Genomic DNA, 25963 nt, shown 5'->3' on the forward strand with positions numbered 1-25963 from the left:
CTTGACCCCCTTTTCACATATTTTCTCCCCATTCCTCTTTGAGGAGGGGGAGTGAGAGAGCGGCTGTGGTGGAGCTCGGCTGCCCACTCGAGCGGAACCACGACAGCATGTTACAGGAGTGAATCATTAGGAAGCCTTCAATATAGGAGCATACAAGCAGATAAGTCTTCACTTTTTTGAACTGTAACTTGCTAGAGGGTTGTGAGTGCCTATTTTTGTTCAGCCACTCTTACTTTTCCTGTTGGCATTTATCTTGTATCTATTGTATTGGTTTTGGGTAGAAGAAGGTCAATCAGTTGAGTCTCTGTTACTGGCCATCACTTCTATTCTTAGTAGTCAACAACAAACACAATAATTTGGGTTTTCTAAGTGTGAATACTCCTTGGTGGATAAGACTGTTGTAGATTGACACACTCAAATTTTTGCTTCAGGATTAGAGAATGGAGTCTGAAAAGTAACTTTTAAGGCAACTTCCTCTGTCACTGCTGTTTGGGACACTAACACTAAATTAAGGTACATTATACAATGTTGGTAGGCTAGATTTTAAGGACTTTAAAAAGTAGTTCATGGATGAACAGTAAAATGCCCTTTTCGATTTGTATGAATTTATTGTAAGATCAAAATCCAAATGACTTCTTGAAAATGCATCTCCCATACTTTGCTAATAATTTTCAAGTGAAGGAAGTTGAAGTTGAGCATGCAGTAATATGGGGAAATATTTACATGGTCTCAATATGATGGAGAACTACTCCATTTTCCTTCCTGAGCTCTGTGGTTCAAAGAATGAAAAAAGGCAGGGAAAAAAGTTTCAGATCTATGGATGATGCAGAAAGTCTCAGCTGCCTTGGATAATGGATGGCTTAATTGTCCTGTGAATTCCTGCAGATGCCTGCTGATTTAAACGAGTTTGGGAATTGGTCTTTTCAGATTCCCCAAGAAAAGAAGTGATTTTCCAATATCTTTCTATATTCAAAAAGGCACATTTCATAAACAAGGTCAAGTGTTCTTGCGGCTTCGGTTTTGCTCATGAGTAACCTAATGCAATAATGATTTAATGAAAAAGGATTTCCTCCTTATTTCAGGTTGCTAGTAATGGAATCTATGGCTCCTTCAGGAGACATGTCTCGCCCGCATCACATTGCATCAGTTGTTCCAAACCGGTATCCCCGCTGGTTCACCCTAAGTCACATCGAATCCCAGCAGTGTGAGCTGGCATCAACCATGCTAACAGCAGCCAAAGGTACAGTGCAGTCAGTTTCGTATTCACATAAATTTATGCTTTTAATATTACAAGGAGTAGACAGATTTTAAAACTTGTGTTTAGGAATCCAAATTATAATCTGACAGGAGCTTGAAATGGGAACACACTGAACTGACAAACCTGTCACTTAATCTTCTATCAAAGTAGTTAAGCTAGCTAGATGGTAGCCAGATAGGCTTGATTTGAGTATGATGAGACAACTTTTTGTTCTTCTGACACACTATGTAGACTGCAAGACTCAGGAGTGGACAAATCACTTCTAAAATTCACAAAACAGGATGACTTTTTGGCATGTACTGCACTAACACCATCAGACACTAGAGGAGTTTGTGCTGCCTTATATCTTTTGTTCATGTGATTTAGTTATGGAAAGCTTATAAAAACAAAATGTGTAGGACTGAAACATCATATTATTGCTGCATCAATGGCCTGCTCAATTATAATGTATCTCTGGATATTTTGGGAGCTAGTTCTGTTTTGTTGATTCTGTTTACATTTTGTAGGTGATGTTAGGAGGCTGGAAACAGTGTTACAATCCATCCAGAAAAATATCCACTCCTCATCACACATCTTCAAACTTGCCCAGGATGCATTTAAAATAGCAACACTCATGGAAAGCTTGCCAGACATCACTCTTCTGAAAGTTTCTCTGGAGTTGGGCCTTCAGGTATTTCCCTTGTTCATTATTACTACAGCAGAAGACAGGAATTTGACCCTGTGTTGATGGGTACAGTTCTTTAAGTCACTGAGGGACATACCATCTTGGGCTCAGTTTTTAGATTCTGTTTGCTGATGTAAAGCTCAGTTGACTGGTAAACACAGAGCAAGGGTCTTCTCAGCCCTTTTGTGCTATTTGGGTGGAAAGAGCTGGAAGTGGGTGGCTGCAGGGCATTCTTGTGTTCAGGAGTGACAGAAGACCAATTCAATAGCTCCAGGAGTATATGTAGGGGTGGCCAGAGAGCAAATTATCCTTCTGGCCAGAAATGTGCTAGATTTTTTGCATGGCCTTGAGGGGCTTCTTACTATTCCTCCCATCTTTCCTTTTCCTTTTTACCCAAAGGAGATTTGGTGCTTGCTGAATTACTAGAGAAACACAAAGTTAACCATAATATCTTGTTTCTAAGGCAGACTATGCTAACAGCAGCATGCACTTCATCAAATCCTGCACTCCACATGCTTTGAGATGGTCATCTGCATCAGATGGTCTGAGGTGTATAAGAGCTTCAGATCACTTTTAAGGCTCTTAGGAGAGACTTTACAAGCTAAAAGGAGACAGCTAAGTTTTAGGTATCTGAAGTAATATTGCCTTACACTGAGGAATCTTAGAGTTTATACACTTAATTTCAACAAAAATAAACCTCTTCATCCCTCTTCAGGGAATTTTTTCAGAAAAAAACATGCAAAGATCAGGAAACCATTTACTACTAGACTTTTAGAAGCTAAATTCTTTAATCAGAAAGCTGAGATCTGTATGTTTTGTTAGCCTTTCTTATCCTTAAGGTTGCTGTGGAAATCTGCTTCTTTTTTTTCACGTCTTGGCATGTTTCTGCCTTAAATGCTTAATTGAGAGAGAAAGAACTTTGACCTGTGAGTTACCTCAAGCATTCATCAAGCATCATTCAGTGCTAGCAGTACGCTTTGGAAGTCACTGTATTCATGGATACCCCTGTGGTGTTGATGATGTCATCAGAATGTCTTCAGTGAGATCTAGTGAAAGAAATATCATGAACTTGTATCTCCTAAATCCAGGGTTTGGAGTAAACTGATGTAGAAATTGTCTACTCTTCTGTCTCAAGACAATTTCAACAACAAAAATTCTCAACAATTTCACAACTGGGATTTCTATGGCAGAAAAGCCTCTTATATTGTTCTAGATTTGGGAGTAATATATGGACTCCTGGGTTCTTTCTCCCTATTTCTGATACCAGTGAATGTTTTGTGACTCAGCAGAGGGAAGGCATTTAAATTAGCTGTGGAAAGAGGTCATCAACATGGCCAAATGGGCATGGAACATCTCAGGTGTATTCTGTTCTTCAGAACCTTACTGGCACAGATGCTATAAGATCTGCAGGTGCAGGAGGGCCTTCTTATTCGTCCATTTGTCTATTATATGTTATGCCAATGCAAGTATCACTGCATGAATGCAAACAGGTACTGCTGGCAGAACTTCTGAGCAAAACAGTGCAGGTGAACACAATGCATATTTGGTGTCCTTTCCATGAAAACCTGTAAATAGATAAATAAACCTTCTTCCAACATGTATGCCAAAGAGGTTTTGCATTGCTGTGGGATCTAATGGTTGGCCATTTCTTGTATCTCTTATGGGTAGAGAGAGCTTCTATTCTTCTAGATTAAGAAACTCTTATAAAAATCCATCAGGACAAAGTCAGGTTTATTCCCAGTGGAGAGACCTTGGCTTTCAGATAAGCTACATCATTCACAGGGGTCTCGACATTTTCAGACTTATTGACCTGTTGAGAAGCTCTCTTCAACTGATAGCACAGATCTTGGATAGGTCTTGGACAGATCTGAAACTCTTTTTAAGAAGTATCTCCAAAATGTATTGAGCAGAAGTGAAATACTTCTATGGCTACATGGGTTATGGTATAAATTAACTTCAGTTCCTCCTTAATCAAGACATGGATACGTTTTATTTGAAATCCTTGTGTTGTTTTGTTTGTTTGTTTGTTTGTTTAATCATCAGTAAAGGGCTCCTCTCTTAGTGTTCTCAGTCTGTCAGTTTAATCAAATAGAAAGGACCAGATTCTTCAAGTCAAGAAACTTTTCCAGGTCAAGGAACTAGATATGGTATTCTGTTTTGCTCTCAAGTTAGGACTGTCTACATTGGAGTTATTGTTATGTCCACTATGCTTGCTGAAGGCTGTTGTGACTTGGTCCTTTTACAGATCACCACAGGGAGGAAAGTCATCAGCAAAGGTCTTCAGAGAAGTCATCATTCATACCTTTTTTTTTTTTTTTAAGCTTCCCTCCCCCATCAGTAGCAGAACTTAGTCCATAAACCTGTACTTTCTCTTAGGTTCACTCTAGTTGGGGGAATCTGAAAATTCATCTTGGATATTGGAAGAATGTTAGCCTTCAATTTTGTGTACATCAGTAAAGGAAGTCACCTAGACTCCTTCACTTTGATGGAGAGAACAGGATAGATAATTGCATTCTGAAGAATTTTGACTTAGGGATGCCTGTTTTTCATAGAATCATAGAATGGCTGGGGTGGAAAGGGACCTCAAAGATCATCTAGTTCTAACCCCCCTGCCATGGGCAGGGACGCCACCCACTAGATCAGGTTGCCCAGGGCCTTATCCAACCTGGTCTTGAACACCGCCAGGAATGGGGCATCCCATTTTTCTTCCAGAAAGACTTCAAGCAAAGGCTTTTCCTATGCTCTGCGCTAGCCATGTTTTCATATTTAAAAATATGTTGAGTTGCTCCTTACAGATCAATTTGCTTTCTTTCAAAACACTATTCTCTGGTCTAGCAGTTAAATTATTGTTTAGTCAACCTGATACCACAACATTTGAGGCCAACAAAGGCAGCAAATTTCTTATCCTGTAATAACTAGTCACCAAGCTCCCAAGGTGGGAATACTTGGAGGCCAGTGTGAAATCACTAGTGGTTATTTATAACTACACTTCTTAAAGGTTGTCTGTTTATTCATGCTCAGTAGTTTGTCCATCTTCTTAATTATCCTATATACAACTTAGAACTAAAGGAGGTGGCAGGAGTAGCTGGTATGACAGAGAGCTACATGCCACTTTGAAGTCTTCTTAGAATTGGGAGGGCATATGAGTTGAAAACCCTCTTACAAGTGCTGCTGTCTACAATCTGTTTTGTGAGTGCATTTTACATCTTTAATAAGTATAGTTCATCACTGAGAGCTTTATGTTTGACCTATTATGCTTTTTATTTCACTGCTACAAGTAGTAATGCCATGGTAGGATCACCAATATTGTAAAGGGAAGACTACTTGCTTTCTTTACCTAGATATCTGTGGAGTCTGTCCAAATACTGAAGCAAGCTTTCCAGCTTTCCATGCAATTTCTGTGCAGGTTTTTTTTTTTTTTTTTTTTTTTCCTGAATAAACATATTTGCCCAGATTTGGTTAAACAACATAGGCAATAACTGCAAGTGATATAAAATATGGGCACTAAAATCAAAGCTTTAAAAAATCCTTTTTCTGGGTTTCTGATGTTTTTATGATGGAGCTTCTTTGCAGGGTCTCTGTTTAGATAGAGAAGTCATCACTATAGGCATTTAAATAATATCTGGATATATCTGGAATTGTATATATATCACTGTAGAATAAACAGACAGTCTGTATTGTAGAAGTCAATGAAAAGAGATGCAGATGTAGGGAAAAAATTGGATGGGTTAGTTTGCCTAACAAGAGTAGACATGTTTTCACTTTAAAAGCTCCCATCATAGAGGGAGGAGGCACAATATAATTTAATTTGAATCATTGGTAAGGTTTTGCTTTGTTGTTTTTTGTTTTGTTTTGCTTTGTGTTTTTTTTTTTGTTTTTGTGTTTTTTTTTTCCCAATGAAACAAAGTCTTTGTAAGAAGGACCTACAGCTGGAATATGATAGCTAAACATAGCTGAGCAGTATTTTTCAAATCTTTTTTATGTATCAGCTGACAAGAGGTAGCAGAGAATGGAGAGGGCAAGAGGCTGCCATTTTGAACCCCAGTGTATCTGAGTAACTTAAATCCCTAATTCTTGGTATATTGCCATGGTTTTGCATTAGGATTAATTTGTATTTTGTTTGTGTCATTTTAAAAGGTGATGCGGATGACACTGTCAACACTGAATTGGCGACGGCGGGAAATGGTGAGGTGGTTGGTAACATGTGCAACAGAAGTAGGTATGTTCTGAGATGCTACTCGAGGGTTCCTGCCTTTTCATGAGTTAATCTTAGATGTCTTGATCTTGCTTATCAGTACCCAAGCTCCGCAAATGTCTCCCACTTCCTGTTGATCTATAAAAATCTTTCATATAGAAGATGTTAATTGTAGTAATGTGCTTGAGCACATGATAGAATAGGCACAAGTCAAGTGAGACAACAGTTGAGTAATGCGGCGTGACTTCCTTCCCCTGCAAGGTAGAGGGGTGCATAACCTTATGGGAAATATCACAGATTTCCCCTTCTCCCCTACACGTTGTGTCTAGGTTTGAGGTTGCAGCAGAGAAAAGACTTGTGGTTATGGACTGTTGCATTGTGTTACAACTTTGCTTGCTCTGAAAAGCCAGATTTGGGTTGCAGGTGTGACAGCTATCTGGTCAGCTGTGGGGAAGAGGAAACAGAAAACCGGTGAATGAAATACTAAGAACGCCTCCCACCATGTAGGAGGCAGGATCTCGTAGAGAGGTTCTTATCTTTTTTTAAGCCCCTAGAGAAATCTAAGCTTAGAGTGTAATACAGCTTTCTTATGTGCCTATGACATTATGCAGGCCTCTCTGTGCTGAAAAGCAAACCAAATAGTAATATACCCATCATTTAACCACACAAGGTGAAAAAAACAAAACAAAACAAAACAAAAAAGCAAAGTGAAGAGATGAAGGACACAGACTCCTGATGGCTCTTGAACAGAAGGCCTTTATTGCCCTTTTTTTCTCCACTACATATACTTTCCCCATAACCCCATGTGCTGTCCACGCGCCCAAATCTGTCATACAATTAGTTAGAGACCCTCAAACATGCGCCTCAAGCCAGCCAGCAATTGGCCACTACGCAAAGCTCATCTTTAACATTGTAGCCAAGTTAATTTATCTCAGCCTTGCTCAAGTTTTTGTTTCTACTGCTTATTTCCTCATTATCTGTAATTCAGGGACGTGTGAAACAGCACAAAGCCACCTGCAAATTCCTTTCCCACAATTCCCCCTTTTATTTTCAACCAACCAAATGCTTTCTGTAGATTTTTCTGTCAAGCACCACAGACATTGCAATAAGCAAGGTACAATAAGCAACAGGGTAAAAATCACAAGCAGAATTACAATTGTAAAGTAGCGTGCCTGCTAGACTCTACATCAGTCAACAGGCCACTAAGCGCTAGGGATGTTGCTTCGCAGTGATGCTGCGTCTCACTCACACAGCACAATCACAATTACGCAAAGTGGCCTCTTGCACTTCTCATTCATACCACAAGAAAATATCACTTAAAATAACTTGTCCGCGGCTTCAGGAGGTCCTTGTCTACTCCTGTGGTGAGCGGCTGAGAGAGGAGACCCCTCCGAGGAAAATGCTTGGGGTGCACCTAGGGGCATCTGCTCCACAGTCGATCCCACAGCCGAGCAGAGCAGGTCCTGGCGCAAGGAATGATGCTATTATAGTTTTGTATAATTACACCAAAGAGATGCATTGTGAGCAACTGAGGCATTGACAATTTGTTTCATGGTTTGGTTTTTGCCCGAGGAATTAAACCTTACACATGCTGTTGCTGTTACACATCCCAGGATATCTAATTCCTGCGTCTCTAGGGGCGCTTGCAGCAAGTAGATAGTCCAATCTTTGTTATCTGCTGGGATCCCCACCAAACATGTTGTAAACGGGTCATTAGCATTAGCCTGGGACAGGCACATCGCTTCTTGTCCTGTCATGTTGGCGAGAGTGACCCAGATGTTGTGGCATGGTTGGATGGAGACCCAGGGCTGGCAATAACCGATGACAGCAGCAATTGTGAGGAGACCAGCCATGGCCTTACTACCTTTGCTGGTACCCATCTTGGTCCGTGACCTGAAGAGACACAAGCATACCCTCGACCCCAAGTTATTAGAGGCTGGGGTCACTCCTAAAGGCCTGTATTTCAAATTATTACCAATACTAAGGCCTGCTCTGATTGTGGCACCTGTGACAGCGCAGAATTCATACTTCTGTAATGTTTTACTATGGGCAGTACCTCTTCATGAGGAAAAGGTAATGATAGGTGATTCATTATGTAAAGTGCCTTTCCCAACCTGTTCTGTGGTGTTTCCTGGGTGTCTCCCCCTTTTTGTTTATTTAGCAGTGCTTTCAAGGTGCAATGTGTGTGCTCAACAATGGTTTGACCCGTGGGGGAATGAGGAATGCCTGTGATGTGTCGGATACCCCAAGTTTGAAAAAAGGTTTGAAGGGAGTGACTAGTATAGGCGGGGCCATTGTCAGTTTTTATTTCCTTTTGGATGGCCAGCATTGCGAAAGCAACACAGAAGTGAGCCTGGACATGGCGATTAGTTCCACCTGCTGCAGCCGTCGCCCAAATAGCATGAGAGAAAGTATCTACTGATACGTGAGCATATTTCAAGCGACCAAATTGTGGAATATGCATTACGTCGGTTTGCCATAACTGTAAAGACCATAGACCTCTATGGTTTAGCATTAAAGACGGGGTCGAAACATGTTGTTGACAGTCAGGACATGTTTGGACAATCAATTTGGTGTTAGTGATTGATATAGCAAATTGTTTCGCCAAGACTTTGGCGGATTGATGGAAAAAGGCATGGGATAACCGTGCTTGCTCCAGCACCTCAGGCACAGGGGCAGTCAGGGTCATATTAGTTAGCTGGTCAGCACGTGCATTACTCTCTGCAGAAATACATGGTGTGGCTCTGCATGTGAATAATACAATATGGGTGTGCTCGCTGCTCTACCAAAAATAACAGCTCTTTAAATTTTAGAAACCAGTTTTCCTTTGGGATGTGTCTCAAATGTGTCCTCTCAGTGCACTGAGCGACACCTACAGCATATTGCAAGTCCGATACAATATTCAAAGGTACTGTTGGCCAGTGCTTAAAAGCTATTGTAATAGCATGTAATTCAACTATCTGTGGGGAACCTTGGATCCGCTCAATCTGGTGTTGCCACTTTCCACCTTCTTCCCAAGTTACTACAGCTTTGCCTGTTTTTCTGGACTCATCTGTAAAGACCATCATCCGCCCATCCACTGGTTGCCGTTGGCACAATGGCCACTCTTCAGTTTTTATATTATTATAAAAGGAGAACATTTTATGAGGTGGGTATCAACCTGTCCGTCGAATCCCGTCAATGCTATTTGGAGCTCTAAACTATCCTGCAAGCACCAGGTGAAATAGTCTTTTACTACGGGAATTCTAATCATATCGGGCTCTTCTCCCGCTAATTCAACTATTCTCTCATGTCCTTTCTTTATTAGGACAGCGAACATTTCCACTTGTGTTGCAATAGTTTTTGAGGGTTGATGGGGTAAAAAGACACATTCCAGGACCACTAAGGGGTCCTTATGGGAGGGGTCCCATTGCCCAATAATAGCCACTGGTTGTTGTTCCTGATTACAAATATATAATTGAAGGGGGAGGTTCTCACTATGGCGATGGCATTGCTGTGCTGAGATTCTTTCATTAACCATTTGCAATGCTTTATGAGCCTCCTCAGTCCATCGCTTTGGGGCATTAATATCAGTGTCTCCCTTTAATAACTCAAAGAGAGGCGCCAATATCGAATTGGCTATCCCACTTTGTAGTCTAATCCAGTTTATATTGCCTAGTAATTTCTGTACATCGTTCAGTGTCTTAACATCTTCATTAATGGATATCTGCTGTGGTTCAATGTTCTGCTGTAAAATATTCCACCCCAGATACTTCCAAGGTGCTTGGGTCTGCACCTTTTCAGGTGCAATTTGGAGTCCTGCTGTCTGTAACGCTTTAAGGCAGGCAGTGCCTCTTGGACTTTATCACTAGATGGTCCAGCTAGTAGAATATCGTCCATGTAGTGGTATATGTAAATCTCTGGAAAGAATTGGCATACTGGTTGGATAGCTTTTGCGACATAGGTTTGGCACATGGTTGGGGAGTTTTTCATGCCTTGTGGTAGCACAGTCCAATGATAGCAGTCCATAAGCTCCTTCCTAATGATCTTTGGTACCAAGAAGGCAAAATGAGGAGTGTCGTCAGGATGCAAAGGAATTGTGAAAAAAACAGTCTTTCAAGTCCATAACAACGATGTCCCAAATACGGGGTATCATTGTAGGTGAGGGTAATCCTAGCTGCAAGGAGCCCATGTCCTCGATCACTGTGTTGATTTGTCACAAATCATGCAGTAATCTCCATTTCCTGCTCTTCTTCTTGATGACAAACACTGGTGAATTCCATGGGCTGTTTGTTGGAACAATATGTCCTTGTTGGAGTTGTTCTTGAACCAACTCCTGCAGACTACTGCTCGGAAAAGAATCAATTGAGCAATTCTAGTTCCCTTTGGTATTGACAATGGTGGAGACAGTGTTCAAGTCATGGTTTGGATTTGTCCATTATAGTTGGCATCAATTATCCCCAGCAAAACAAACAATCCGGTCAAAGTTGTATTTGATCGTCCTAGCAGCAATACACTACAGTCATTCCCAATTGGTCCTTTGATGTTCAATGGAATTTTATGAACGTGAGTACCCCACAATGTGGCGTCTGTTACTGTGGAGACATCCACTCCGGCACTCCCTCTGGTTCTTGCTGAGAGGGTGTCCACGGTGGTAACCGTGGCAGCAGGGCTGCAGCGCAGAACCCTGCTCCACCGTGGTACTCCATGGGCTGCATGGGGACAGCCCGCTTCACAATGGTCCTCACCACAGGCCGCAGGGGACTTCTGCTCCAGCGCCTGGAGCACCTTCTGCCCTCCTTCACTGACCTTGGCGCCTGCAAGGCTGTTCCTCACTCCTCTCACTCTCCCAGCCGCTGTGAAATGCAGCATGATTTTTTCTTGTTTGTTTTTGTTGTTGTTTTGTTTTGTTTTGTTTTCCTGTCTTAAATATGCTCTCACAGAGGCGCAAACAATATCGCTTATTGGCTCGGCTCTGGTCAGCAGTGGGGCCCTTACCTAACATGGGGCAGCTTCTAGATTCTTCTCACAGAAGCCACCCCTATGGCCCGCTGCTACCAAAAGCTTGCCAAATAAACCCACTACATTCCACCCCTCGCCTCTGTGAAAAGCATATTTAAGAATAATCACAATATACTCATACTTTACAATTATCACATTATCACAATCTTCACAAACTTCACTTACATCAAAAAGAAAAAGAATTCCACACACCAAAATAAACATAACATCATCACAACACCAACGAGGTGGACAATTTACACACACCTCACCCCTTGTCCCTTCACCACACTAATATGAAACATATTCTTCACAATTGCTGCTTTCTTAAATTCTTAACAACTATTACATTCATAAAAAAAAAACAACAACCAGTCCATGTTTTGCCCGTTATTTCTCTCAACTATCATGCTTATCTTAAATTCCTTGAGCCCCACGTTGGGCGAGGAAAAAAAAAAAACATAGTAAGTTATCATGGATTTGGGGTAGGAGGTTTGAAGAAAGCAATCTTCCGGCAGTATCGGACAATAAATGGCACAGAAACTATAGTAATGCTCATTCATATTGGAGCAAACAATTTGTGAATATCATATGCCAACAGAAATGTGCCTGTACCAGCAGCCCCTTTAAACTGCAGCGATGATTCACTGAAACCAAGTTTGAAGAGAACTGCAGTCATATCCACACCACTTGACACGGCCAGGTAGGAGATTCCTAGAGATACTGATGAAATTCTAACACGGAATGAAACCCCTACAGCACCATATTATTTGAAAACTTTTTTCAGCTGCTAGGATTTACTGAGTTTCTTGTTTTCACTGCTGAGATCTGTGGCTGCCTTTTCAGGGGATCCACCCTTGGCCGAGCTGCCGGCGGCGGCCCGCAGCGCCAGCAGAGGGACCGGCGGGCTGAGGGGAGGCCGGCCCAGGGAGGGGGGTGGCGGGGGAGCAGCAGCGGCGGCGGGCTGCGGCGAGCGGGGGCCCGCGGGGCGGTGGGCCCGGGCGCAGCAGCAGGCGGAACATGGCAGCGCCCGGTGCGGGCGGGCGGGCACTCGAAAATGAGAAGCGCAGCAGCCGGCGGCGGAGCGGGCGGGTGCCCGGAGGTGACAGCGGGGGTGCAAGTGGCGCTGGACCCTGCGTTATCATTACGTTTGGAGCCCTCCCTTGTGGGAGGTTCCTCCTTTGACCGGGGGGCGGGGGTGCTTGTGTCGTCGCGCGGCCCCGCCCCGCTTTCCACTTTCCGTTTCCCCGCCGCGGCGGCAAAGGCTGCCCTTCCGCGTTGTATTTAGTGCGGCGTTGGTTCGCCCAGTGGCGTCCTTTCCCACATCTGGGACACAAAATGGGCGGGACTGGGAGCGAGCCGCCCCTCGTCCCCGCCAGGGACATGCGGAGACTAGGTGGCTCGGGTCTCCACACCGACAGCATTTTTTCTGACCCTTGGGGTCCTGACTGATGGTTAGTGCTGCTGCAGAAGTGGACACCAGCGATTCGGTATGATGTTCGATAGAACCCACTCGGTTACAAGCCTCTATCATCTGAACTAGTGTTGCAGTCACAGGCAGAGCCTGCAGTTGTTATAAGTTGCCCCTTAATTAATGTTTAGAGGGCATTGTATTAATCATATAAAATAATTTATTGAGTAAGCAAACAGCAAGCAAAACAGCGCTGGGTGGCCGGGGAGTCTGCTCCGCCAACGGCACGCACCTCACCCCCGCCAGGGTCCCTTTTTATATCTTGGTAATTCCGGGATTACGTAGCACATTCAGGTATGTTCTGCAGCTGCGCGCACTGTTGCTAGGGGGTCACCCCAGTCTCTCTGGTGGTCGTGAAGATGAAGGCTGTAGTCTTCCTCTGCGGTGTGGCTCGACTCCCTTTCCTCACTAGGTCATGTTGACCCAGCATGAAGCAGGAAGGCAGAACATTATCATGCTGGTTCAGCAGCTTATCAGGAATGGTTACAGGAGCTTTGCAACAGTGACTTTAAACAAAAGATGGAACTAGGATGCAAGGGGGGAGAAGGGGAGGAAACTCCCTCCCCCTTACCGGTTTAAGGGCCCTATCTTGTTACATTAAGTAAAGGAATTTCAGGCATTTTACAGTTTCTTATCTCAGCAGGAGACCTTTACTACCTCCATTTCTTCAAGCAAGACTCCTTGTCCTTAAAATACAAAAAACAATGAACAAACATTTATTGTATATTACACAGTGACTTGTGGAAAATGGACTCCACAATCCGTAAGATTGTAAAGTAGGTATGCTTATTCAGCGCTGGGCAGCACGGGGCGGGGGTAGTCCCACCAAAGTCGTGCACACCTGATGCAGCAACTTGCCTTGGATATATGCAGTAAAGAGTTACATATGCATGAAGTTTCACAATATGCCTATACATATTCATAGCCTGTCCCCGCTTCCTATTAAAATTAGTTCCAAGGAGTCATTTCCATAAACTCCTCCCATCTGCGCTTGCACAGTGTATTCTGGTGGTGGTTGTTAGGGGTCGTGGGGATGAGGACTGATGACTTTTCCTCATCACCGCTAGCTGACCTCTTGTCTTTGCGCAGACTCAGTTGCTCCTTGGCTCTTGTACATCTGCAGGACCGGTTTCTACCAGTTTCTTAAGATAGGCTCACACTCTTATTAGGAGACTGACCTTGGTAACAGGCCCAAGGCTTCCTGCTTTAGTTAATTTGCACAATGCACCATAGTTAGCAAAGACACTAAGTAGCATCCCAATTTAATGCCATCAGCGCTCTATCTCTACTTGATAAGATTCTCCTAACTCCCTCTCTCAGCCCCCCCTTTTCTAAAAAGTTAGTAAATTCTTTTACTATTTCTAGGTTCAATGTAGTGTTTCTCTATATATCACTTTCAAAATATGTTAGACTCCAGTTTCCATCTGAGTTGGTTCTTCTCCACTCGCTGAAGGAGTTTCCTGTACTCTTAAAACACCATAAGGTACATCAGATCACTACGCAAAGAACCATGGACAAAACCACGACCACAATTATTGTGATAAACAACTGTTTCAGCTTGGTTAGGTTTGGCAACCAGGAAGTTAATTTTTCTACCAAGTCTGTAAATCCCCAGGATGTATCATCCTGAGCTACTGCATGCAAAATTTTACTCTTTCCCCAAATCTTCTCCAGGTCAATCTCAATCTGTTTTTGTTTGTTGACATATACACAGCAAGTTTGGTTTATGACTGTACACAATCCTCCCTCCTTGGCTAAAAGCATTTCTAATCTGATCCGATTCTGAAGCACTACTTTGTATAGGGAGGAAATTTCTTCCTGTAATGTTGAAAGAGCATCAGCTGTGGCATTTTCAATAATTTCTAATGTGGCTGAGATATTTATGACAGGTTTTTCCAATTCACTTATTCCCAGGGATGGAATCAACCACCTTACAAAACTATGGAATCCCATGGGTCTCATCACGAGGGGGTTATTCGAAACAGTACGTGTTTGTCTCCATAAAGGTCTGGACTATTCCCGGAGGTGGTTCAGTGAATATACCCCCTCAAGGGATAAAATAGCCCCCAATACAACAACCCTTCCAATTTAAGGGTAAGCTTTTTCTAGCACGCCCATCTCCACATAGCCAATAGAATCCTTTTTGTACCTTGCAAATTTGTACGGGAGAATTGAGGCCATGAGATCCTGAGTTCATATCCTTTTTATCAGCACATATTGTGACAGCTACACCATGATCTCGAATTTTAGTAAGATTAAAAGTTCCTACATATTCTGCCATACTACAATTGTCAGGTTCCAGGGCTAAATAACTAAGTGGACCTGTACCTATGCATGCGGTTTTATCATTTAAGCATCTGATATATATGTTAACATGGTCTCGTGGGAGTAGTTCAAATCTCTCCCCTAGATGTTCACGATCATCCTTGCCAAATGGACATGTTCCATTTCTTGGGTGCGCAAAGGTCAATGTCCAATTCATACCGGGTATGCCCCATATGGGGAATTCTAGGTTGCTTCTAGGCAGTACTGTGCACACCCAACATTCAGAAAGGTTGAAACTATCACTCACTGCCTGGGTGAGTTTCACATAGGTATTGTGCACCCACTGTTCAGTTTCCTTGACCAATGATACCATTAAGACCCTGAGAAATGTAACCTTCCAGGTCACACCTGAGTAACCTTCCATGGGGTCTTGGGTGCCTTTTTCACTCTGGTGTGATGGATCCAGGCATTGTGCTCCTTGATTCTGATCACTGTGAAAGAGGTAAGGAGTACCTGGAACGGTCCTTCCCACTGTGGTTTCAAGGTCTTCTCTGCAAGAGACTTTACATGCACATAATCGCCAGGTTGTATATTGTGCACTGGTCCATCTAACCCTCTACCTGGAGTCCCACTCACATGCTTTCCAATTTCATTAAGCTGTTTACCTAAGACCACCGTATAGGAGGTCATGATTTCATCCCCAGCTTGCATGGATATTCCTCTTTGTATTACATAGGGTCATCCATATAAGATTTCAAAGGAGCTTAGCCCTTCCTTTGCCCTTGGTATATACAAAAGGGCTAAAGGAAGAGACTGAGGCCAGACCAAACTTGCTTCTTGTCCCAGTTTCACAATTTGCTGTTTGATTAAGTGGTTCGTTTTTCTACTTGGCCACTTGACTGAGGGCGATATGTGGTATGAAGTTGCCAGTCTATACCCAAATGGCAGCTAATTTGTTGTACCACTTTTGCCCCTGTCAGAGGATATAGTTGCTGGAACTCCAAAACGAGGTATTATTTCTTGTAGTAATATCTTAGTTACCTCCTGAGCCTTGGCTGTTCTAGTCGGGAATGCTTCTGGCCATCCTGAAAAGGTGTCAGTTAATACTGATAAATACCGGTAACCCCCTTTTCTTGGGAGTTCGGTGAAATCAATCTGCCATTGTTGTCCAGGCCCATTACCTTTTCCAATTTGGCCCATTTTTGGCTTGGGAGTGTTCTTGAGATTAGTCTGGAGACAAAGATCACATTGCTGAGTTACCTGTCTTACTGTGGTATCCAAAGTAGGCCCTATCCATTTTCTATTTAAAAACTCTTATGCTACTTCAGCTCCCCAGCATGCTTTATTATGTTCTGCAGTTACCATTCAATTTAATATGGTATCACAATTCTCCCATCATTTATTTACGTTAAACCTGTAGGTAAGATTTTCTGTTTACATCTTAGAATATTCCACTTAATTTCCTAAAGCTTTTGTTAATGCCTGTTTTTCTGTTCCTGGTACTAGTGCCAAAATTTGACTCTCAGATGCCTGTTCTGCCACCCCTTTGGCTCCTGCATCAGCCAATCTATTTCCCCTTTCGATACCAGTATTCCCTGCTCAATGTCCTTTAATGTCAACTTTAGTAGGCAGGTATACCACTCAGAGTAATTTCAGTATACCTTCTACATGTTTAAAAGTCCTCTCTCCTTCCAAATTGCGCCATGTGCATGCACGACACCAAAGGCATATTTCAAATCTGTCAAAATGTTTGCCAGCTCTTCTCAAGGTGATGATTTCCATCTTTTGGGATGATGTTTGTTACTGCATATACTGTGAGGCAAAGTCCTTGGTGAACAAAGCTGCTGCTGTTTATATACCAATCCTCCGCATCTTTTAAGGGTGTATCCTTTAAGTCTGGTCAGCTGGAGTATACCGTGTCCGTGGTCTTGATGCAATCATCAATGGGTAATCTGGAAACTCTGTTACTAAGAGGCTGGGTTCACAGTACTGGTGCTGAAAAAAATTTAGTAAACTAATAGTCTGTTATAAATGAGGTCTCAATTCAATCTGAATTTTGTAGTATTTATAAAACAAATATTCCTAAAAGGTATAAAAGACAAGTAAACAGCGCTGGGTGTGCGGGGAGTCTACACTCCACCAACATGCACACACAAGCATCAAATATTCTAAACATATAGAACATGGCTTTTACATACTAAACCCAAGTATGCCCATACATACGTACAATCAGGAAAGGTAACAAACAATCCTTTAAGTTCCATAACTTAACAGTCTCCATTTTCCATTCCTTTTGAACAATATGTCTCGCTTTAAGTTGTCAAGCAACTCGGTCTTCAGGCCTTATGTACCCCGTTCTTCCCGGATTGAAGAAAAGCATATCCATCTCCTTTTCAAGGCCAATGAGGCCTGGGTCAAAAGGCACGTTCAGGTCAACAGGGGGCATAACAGCAAAAGCCTTCAATGGCTGTAGCAGCAGAGGGGCCCATGGCGTAGCAGTTGGATCAGTAAAGGAGCCCACAGCTCCCTCACTATCTGGCAAGCCACACGTTTGTGATTGTGGCTCCACATGGCTCTTTAAGGCCTCAGAGATTGCTCGCCAGGTGCCGAGCAATCCCACTGCAACCTTGTCATTTTTAGTTGCAGAGTCCCACACCTTGACCTCAGTTTGGTCCCATGTTTCAGGCTCATAAACTGTCCAATTGTTAATAAGGAGAATAAGCTGTAAGGCTACCAGGACAGTCTTTGTTCCTAAGGACGTATGATTCCCCATAATGCGCAACTGCTTACCAGCGTGAGGCAGTTGTGTGCACAGGTCCGCTTCTCTCAGCTCGAGCTTCTCTCCAGCTCCAGTGTGCCTATTTCCAGCGACTTTCTGTACGAGCTTCTCTGAGCAGTTTGCTGAGTCTGGCCGAACCTATCTTCATGAGGCAATCAAAGTGCCTGTTCCCGTTGTGGTCTCCATTCTGCCAGCCTGTTCCTCTTCACTTCTTTTTCCTGCTTCTTTATTGATGACATAACTGCATTATATCATGCTGCCTTTTTCTTTCTTTATCCTGAGGGCAGGCTCCCCTCTTATACCCTTCTCCCCACAGCAGTTCTTTTCAAAACAACTTTTCATTGGTCAAACAACTTTGAATGTAACAACAACAGCAAACACACAGAAACATCCATGTCTTAATGGCTGGAAAAAAAGAGAACCAGCTGGAGAAAAAGAAACCGGAGACTGCATGGAGTCTCCTGAATCACCCTTCTTTGTTCCCTCTAAATTCTTTTATATTCCTGATGGCCTCGTCTATAAGAGTCTAATGTTATCTCAACCATGGGGCTTTCCAACCCCCATGGCCACAGTCCCAAATCTCCCCCTTCTTTATTAATATCAACCATTTTCTCAACACGAATTACTACTCCATATATAACAAGTCCATTACACACATTCCTTTTCTTCTTCAGTAGCTATCATTTGCGTATTCCAATAGTGTCCCCTTTTCCCGAAGGGGACTTTCAAGCTTCAAGATCACAGGCTAGTTGTTTCGTGAATATGGTGAGGCTATTCTTGAACCCCTGTTGTAACACTGTCCACGTAAGCTGAGTTTTCCATCCTCTATTAGGATTTTCCCACTCAAAGGCAAAGAGTTTCTGGCTTTCAGTTGCCACGGGCAGGCAGAAAAAGGCATCCTGTAAATCTAGTACCGTGAACCAAACTTGACTGCTTTTCTCATTTTGTAATTCCAATCCTTTTTCCCAATTTAAATTTCAAGTATTGCAAAAAACACCTTTTCCTGTTGGCCAGTTGCTCCTATTACATTTACAGACTAATTAATACAGAGAAAGAAGTTCCCGTATCCAAAAAAAATTTCAAGCCTGTTATAAATGAGGTCTCAACTCAATCTGTATTTTGTAATATTTATAAAACAAATATTTCTAAAAGGTATAAAAGCTATAAAAGGTATAAAAGGCTGAGTCTGGCCGAACCTATCTTCATGAGGCAATCAAAGTGCCTGTTCTGTCATGGTCTCCGTTCTGCCAGCCTGTTCCTCTTTACTTCTTTTTCCTGCTTCTTTATTGATGACATAACTGCATTATATCGTGTTGCCTTTTTTTTTTTCATCTCGAGGACAGGCTCCCCTCTTATACCCTTCTCCCCACAGCAGTTCTTTTCAAAACAACTTTTCATTGGTCAAACAACTTTGAATGTAACAACAACAGCAAACACACAGAAACATCCATGTCTTAATGGCTGGAAAAAAAGAGAACCAGCTGGAGAAAAAGAAACCGGAGACTGCATGGAGTCTCCTGAATCACCCTTCTTTGTTCCCTCTAAACTCTTTTACATTCCTGATGGCTTCATCGTTAAGAGTCTAATGTTATCATCAACCATGGGGCTTGCCGACCCCCATGGCCACACTCCCAAATCTCCCCCTTCTTTATTAATATCAACCATCTTCTTGACTCGAATTATTATTCCATATATCACAAACTTTTCTTTCGACATACAAATTTTACTATTTCAGATTATTAATGAGCCCCGTTCCAATCATAAATCCATAGGACTTTAGGAAAACACCTGAAGCACTCAGCCTTCCATCTTCTAGAGAAACAATACCACCTTTTCCACAAAAAGTAAGCCCAAACTAAAAAGGAATCACTCCTGTGTGTTATAAATGAAGTCTCAACTCAATCTGAATTTAGTAATATTTATAAAAGAACTATTTATAAAAGGTATAAAAGGCAAGTAAACAGCGCTGGGTGTGTGGGGAGTCTACACTCCACCAACACGCACACACGAACATCAAACATTCTAAATATACAGAACATGGCTTTTACATACTAAACCCGAGTATACGTATACAATCAGAAAATGTAACAAACAATCCTTTAAGTTCCATGACTTAACAGTCTCCATTTTCCATTCCTTTTCTTGATTACAAACAAGTCTCCATTTTCCATTCCTTTTGAACAATATGTCTTGCTTTAAGTTGTCAAGCAACTCGGTCTTCGGGCCTTATGTGTCCTAATCTTCCCAGATCGAAGGGAAACATATTCTTCTCCTTTTCAAGGCTGTGAGAAACACTCCGTAGCCAATAACTTAGGCTCAGGCGAGTATCTCAGTGAAGTAGTAATTTATTCGCGATTGCAATGGCGGGCGCCACACAAGCAGGAGAGAGCGCATCTACTAGTTCCAAAACACAGTTTATATACCTTTTGATGACAGGACCCTCCCCTGTTTCCCCACTGAGTGGGTAATCCAGATTCACAATCTATCTGATGCTTCACAAACAATGCATGGCCTTCAGTTGCCGGCCTGTTAAATTTCAAATTTCTTTTGACATTTTTACTGCTTGAAGTGGTAATGTTTCTTCACTTATCTGACTTGACTTGACACCGCGATTTTCACCTAATTGTCCTAAGGAGTCTGGTTGTCTGCATTTTACAAGGTCGCCTGCTAAGCTTTCTTATCACTGTAAGCATATCTCAGTACCACATTCCTTCCCTCTAAACAATGTAATTCTGCAAAAACATTTCTATTCCCACAATTCCCCCCTTTTCTTCTTTATAAACTGTTGATTTTTGCAAAACCTTTCTCTAAGGTGTAATTTGGTAGATTTCTTCTTCTTCTTTGCTTTCTTTGCTTTCCATCTCCTCATTATCACCTTATCTGAGTAAGGTGGTGGCTCCATGGTCATTTGTTTCAATAGTGCAGTTTCAGTTAACCACTGTACTAGTCCTCTTACACAGGGGATAATGCAGCATCCAATGGCTGTCAAAACTCCTATAACTACGATCAAGGATGTAAATATGACTACTTTTTCTGCCAATTCACTGGCAAGGGTGGTAAGCCCTTGCAATGCTCTAGTTACTGAGCCATCTGGGACAGTATTGTTGGGTATAAGAGTGCAACAATGGTTGCTCAGTATCACACACACAAACACCCCTCCTTCCTCCGTGAGCATCATATCTAATGATGTTCTGTTTTCCTAAGCCACTTTGCTGGTGGCATCTAGTTGTTCAGCAATTCCTCTCATCGCATCCCTTGTATAATTTATGACTCTCTGCTGATTAGAGTAAATATAATTAATCCAATCCACATTCTTATTGATTGTTACCCATCAGAACAGTGACTCAAACCCTGCAGCAATTTGATTCCTGGCTTTCTGTTCATCGGAAACTCCTCTAGACACTCCAATAGAATCTGTATATACTCTGTCATCGAATGATACTCCTAAGCTTCTTTAACTTCTTCTGGGTATTTGTGATGTTTCTCTTTCAAATGCCAGGGTGAAGGGTATAGCTAATTGAACAAGTGCACAAGTGTCTCCCCAGTTATATGGTAGGGTGGACCGTAAGATCTTCCCTCCACTGTACCACCAGAGATCTGCCCTGAGGATCTCAAGTCTTGAGCAGTTTCCCATGAAGTCCTTGGTAGCACAAGGCAAATTCTCCCAGATGCCAGGTAGCACTCACACCCTGCCGTGAGAGGCAGGCTGTATGGTTACCTATAGCTGTGAAGAATACAGGGGGAGCTCTGATATTGCTATCATGCAAGGAAAGGAATAGCAAAGTTCCCCAGGCAGTCTTTTCTTGATACAATGCAATCATACATTGCATCCTCTGGGAATCCTTGGTCCACCCCCATGGGAAGGGCCCTATCTGGGCAATCGGTCATCCCAAGGCACAAGCATAGCAGTAGCTACGGTTGAGACTCTGGACAGTATATTTGACCCATTCTATCCAGGCATTCACATCCCCATACCCTGTTTGAATCTCAAATGTTTGAACTGCCACATTTCAGAGGGCCTCCTGTTTTCTCTCCTGTTTTCTCCTTGAGTTTCTCCCTTTCTCTGATGGCAATAGAGGATCATTTCCATACAGCTATTCTCAATCTGGCTGTTGGGTCTCTCCCAGTTATTTGTTCTCTCTGCTCAATTGTCATTGGGCATTTAAATCTCCACAAGCTAACACCTCACAAGCATCAAACGTGACGGCTTGTGGTACATAACCCTCTGTCACAGTCACCCATATTTTGATGGGGTATCCCGTTTTTGCTATTATCTGGTCATGCCTTTTCCAAGTTGTCAATTGACTGAGGCCTTCTCTGAGGCCTAGAATCACTAAAAACAAAATTAGTAATTGATTTTTCCCTGTCATTATTTTTAAACTTCAGGTTTCCAAATAATTATCAATACAAAGAATAAGATGTACACTACTACTATAACAACCCCCCCCCCCCTTGGGAGCACTGCAATTCGCTATAGGTCTGTCCTTTCTCTCAATCACAAGTCACACTCATTAGTTATCTTATCCTGCTCAGAGTCCACTATGAGATTTTTCTTTTCGATTTCAACTTCCAAGTCTTCTGTAGGAACAGCTTATACTCGAGTATAGTGAGTCCAACCTTTGTCCGCAGTTCTTACGGCTGTTTCAGTGGTCAGTAATTGTCCTTCCCATTCAGGCCAGAGTTGACTCTTTCCAGGTCCGAATCAGGACCCGGTTTCCTGGGTGATGCTGGTGAATGGGGAATTCCAAAGGTGGGGTTTGAGCCGACAACCCACAGGTCCTGAGAGATGACAAAGAAGAGGACAACCCCAGAATACAGTTCTTAAGAAAACTCTCTTGTTCTGAATTGTGGTATCTCATCCCTTCTGCCCAAATAGAGCAACCTGAACAGCATCTCATATGGTGAAATTCCTATATCCTTTCTTGGTGCTGTTTGAACCTGTAGGAGTAAGCATTTTACCCAAGGAAGTTGGGTTTCTAACACTAATTTAGTTAATTGCTTCTTTAATGTCTGGTTCATTCGCTCCACCTTCCCAGAAGAGGAGGGGTGCCAGGGGCTGTGAAAATCACACTCAATCTCTAAGGCCTGCTTTAACCCTTGCAGTAAAGCTTACACCCATCCAGTCACGTGGTCAGTTAGGACAAACAAGTAACTCAGTAAAGCCTACCTGTATAATTTGGAAAGGTCAAACCCCTGGCTCCCGTCCCTCTCTAGATGGGTTACAGAAGACCTTTTTATTTACCTTTTGACATATGGTACATCCTCTGAATATGTGCTTCCCTAAAGTGTATATTCCTACACAGACATACTTTCTTAGCACAACATCACACATTGCTTGCACCTCCCAATGACTCTTTTGATGTAAAACAGTTAATATTTGCCTCATTATCACTTTATTCAGCATTTCTCTCCCATCAGGGAGTATCGATTTTCCTTCAGACTTCATGGCTCCTGATTCCTTAAAAAAAATCTTTTAAAACTTTTTAGTTCTTTCTTAATTTTAAACAATTCCCTGAATCCTCTCTGCATTTATTCTTTATTTTCCTTCAGACATTAGATGCCTTAAATACCTGACTTCTTTCTCCATATTGTAATTTAGTTTTCAATACTCCCAAGCCCTGCTTTCCCAGAAAGTTGGACAGCTTGTTAGTAGCTTCCTTCACCACTCTTTTCTCCTGTCCTGACAATAAAAGATCATCCACATATTTGTAACAGTAACACCTCCTCGGGAGGTTGGAATTGCTCCAAAATCTGTTCTAGAACTTGCCCAAATACATAGGTGGCCCTGTAAACCCCTGAGGTAAAATTGTCCACCTATATTGTTGCTTCCGCCCCCATTTCAGGGTCTTTCCAGTCAGAGGTGAGTATATCTTTGCTCTCAGGGCCTGAGAGCACTCCATTAATAATTACTCCATTAACTGTTATTCCAGTCTAACAATTTACTAGTTGAATGCCCAATTTAATCATCAAATCCCTTCCCAACAAGTTAGTCCCTGCCTTGGGTACATGCAATAATTGCCCAGTGATCATTTTATCCCCTAGTCTCAGCTTGGTATCCCCCAAAAGTGGCACTGTTATCCCAGCCCCTTCTACCCCCATCACTTTTTAGGGTTTCATTAGTTAATGTAATCCCTGATACTTTACAAGCCAGTAATGACCTAGCTACCCCAGTGTATTGGGTTCAATGGCAAGGTTCATGGGGGGGGGGGCGGGGGGGAAGAGAAGATTCTTCTTCATGAGAAGAATCCAGAAGCCTCCCCGTGGCAGATAAGGGACAATTTCATGTGGCCCCAAAGGGGCCCACTGCTGCCCAGAGCCAAGCCATGAGCAACACAGTATGTGCTTCTGTGAGAGCACATCCACGAAGACAAACAAACAAAGAAACAAACAAAAACCTGCTGCTCAACAGCAGCTGGGAGAGCAAGGAGCAAGAAACCTCCCTGCAGACATCAAAGTCAGTGCAGAAGGAGAGGGAGGAGGCACTCCAGGAGCTGGAGCCGAAGCCCCCCTGCGGCCTGTGGCTCCTGGTGGAGCAGGCTGTCCCCCCCGTCCCCCTCCCTGATACTTGGGAAACTGACCAAACACCACAGCAAATATACCAAAACTTCTAGACTGTTACTTAGATAATGCCTACATCCCCTTTCCCTGCTCATTCAACTTCAAACAGCTCTGTCAAACGCTACATACCACACCATTAACACCTTCAGTAACGTTTTTTTTTTTTTAAACACTTCTTTCTATCTTTCTTTCTACAGCCTGTACTTTCACCAAAGTTTCAGTCAAGGGCCAACTTAATTCCATACCTTTCTCCCTCCAGGATGCTGAAACAACATATCAGTATACCATATTTCATACCATTTTCCTTCTTTCCTCCTTCTTCCACTCCATATATTGCTATTCGAAGTGGCCAGCCTGGCCACACTTAAAACATCTTATCAAAGTGTTATAAATGGCTCAGGATTCAAATTAGGATTAAATAAAAAAATAGGATTTATTGAAAGAATATAAAGGAATAGAGGTAAGCAAACAGCGCTGGGTGCACCGGGAGTCTCCGCTCCACCAGGACGCACACCAGTTACATCAAGCAGCAGATTTTTATGCTCCTAGACTAATACATATTCATTACTACTTCTAAAAAAATAGATTATTATAATTAGCTTCCGGGGTCCAGTCCCTCCTACTGGAACATGCGCAGTCTCCTCTGGGGGTCTCCTCTGGGGGTCTCTAGGGGTCTTTCATGCTGAAGGCTCGTAGTCTTCCTCTCCCCCTTTGTACTTACTTGGCACCATGCCAAGTTTATAGAACATTCTCTTCAAGTCTTGTCTCCCAGCCGTCCTTCAGCTTCTTTTTCCTTCCTCTTAATCTCTCGGCCCCCCTAACCAGATACCAAAGATCCGCATAGTATCCCATAACAGTCACTAGTTGTTATCAGTTGTTCTGAAACTCCCAGACATCAAACACAAACAGCTTTCTTATTTGACGCTTCACGAGTAATTAAAACATTCTTCCCCAGCCATTCACAGACACATCTATAGCAGTGTTAAGTTAATCTCGAAGAAGACAGGAAAAAAAAAGGCTGTAATTGTTAGAAATAGAAGTCCGGAATAACAAAAGCAAACAGGTTCATAAATTTAAGGAGTATTTTCTGAAGACTTGATAAATTGACTAGAATGAGGGGGAGACTGGGACACACTGCATCTGTGGTTCAAGAATTAAATTGCCAGTGCAGGGCCCAGAGGCAGACAGGATTCAAACAGAATTGTTCTTCATGGACACGAGTTGTTAAAACATTCCTCACAAAAGCCTGTCCCTGCTAGGATTCAGGCCACAACACAGGCAGCTTTCTTTGCCTGCCATTCCTTCATCTCTCTTCCTCTCCTTTCCATCCTGGCCCTGACTCCCCCTGAAGATTTTCTTCCTCTTTCTCCAACCCTCTGCCTCACTACCCGCTGCACTGTCAATACCATTAGTTTCGCTCTCTGCTTTTCCTTCTCATCTCCCCTCCGGGACACACACCTCCAGGGCCTCCCGCAGGAGCGTCCCCCAGTGACTGTTCACTACATCCCCCCACCTTCTGGAGCATTTTCTGCGTATCTTGCCAGGCTTTAATCACACAATGAACTTTCAAGAGCCCTTGGGATACCGGGTCCTCGGGACTCATCCCCGAGTACTTTCTCATTCTGACCCCAAGTCTCTCATATGATTTCTGTGTTGCACACTATTATTATTCCAGCCAGGATTAGCAAGTGGGCATTTCTGCTCAGCCGGTATTACCCCTGGTCCTGGAGGATGAGCTCTTTCTCATTCTTGTATAGCAGCTCTCCTCCTGATCATTCCCATTTCTTTCCCTG

General features: G+C 42.8%; 1 protein-coding gene across 1 annotated transcript in view; it reads left to right on the plus strand.

Annotated features, from left to right (window-relative positions):
• Window positions 1-25963, plus strand: part of LOC116501425 (zinc finger SWIM domain-containing protein 6-like) — a 225053-nt gene that overhangs the window by 183299 nt on the left and 15791 nt on the right. Inside the window, exons 11-13 of the mRNA XM_032206977.1 lie at window positions 1083-1240; window positions 1765-1928; window positions 6060-6141. Of these exons, the coding sequence (XP_032062868.1) occupies window positions 1083-1240; window positions 1765-1928; window positions 6060-6141 (404 nt within the window). The remainder of the gene's footprint in view (window positions 1-1082; window positions 1241-1764; window positions 1929-6059; window positions 6142-25963) is intronic.

This window comes from Aythya fuligula, chromosome W (genome assembly GCF_009819795.1).
Source record: "Aythya fuligula isolate bAytFul2 chromosome W, bAytFul2.pri, whole genome shotgun sequence".
NCBI classification, from domain to species: Eukaryota; Metazoa; Chordata; class Aves; order Anseriformes; family Anatidae; genus Aythya; species Aythya fuligula.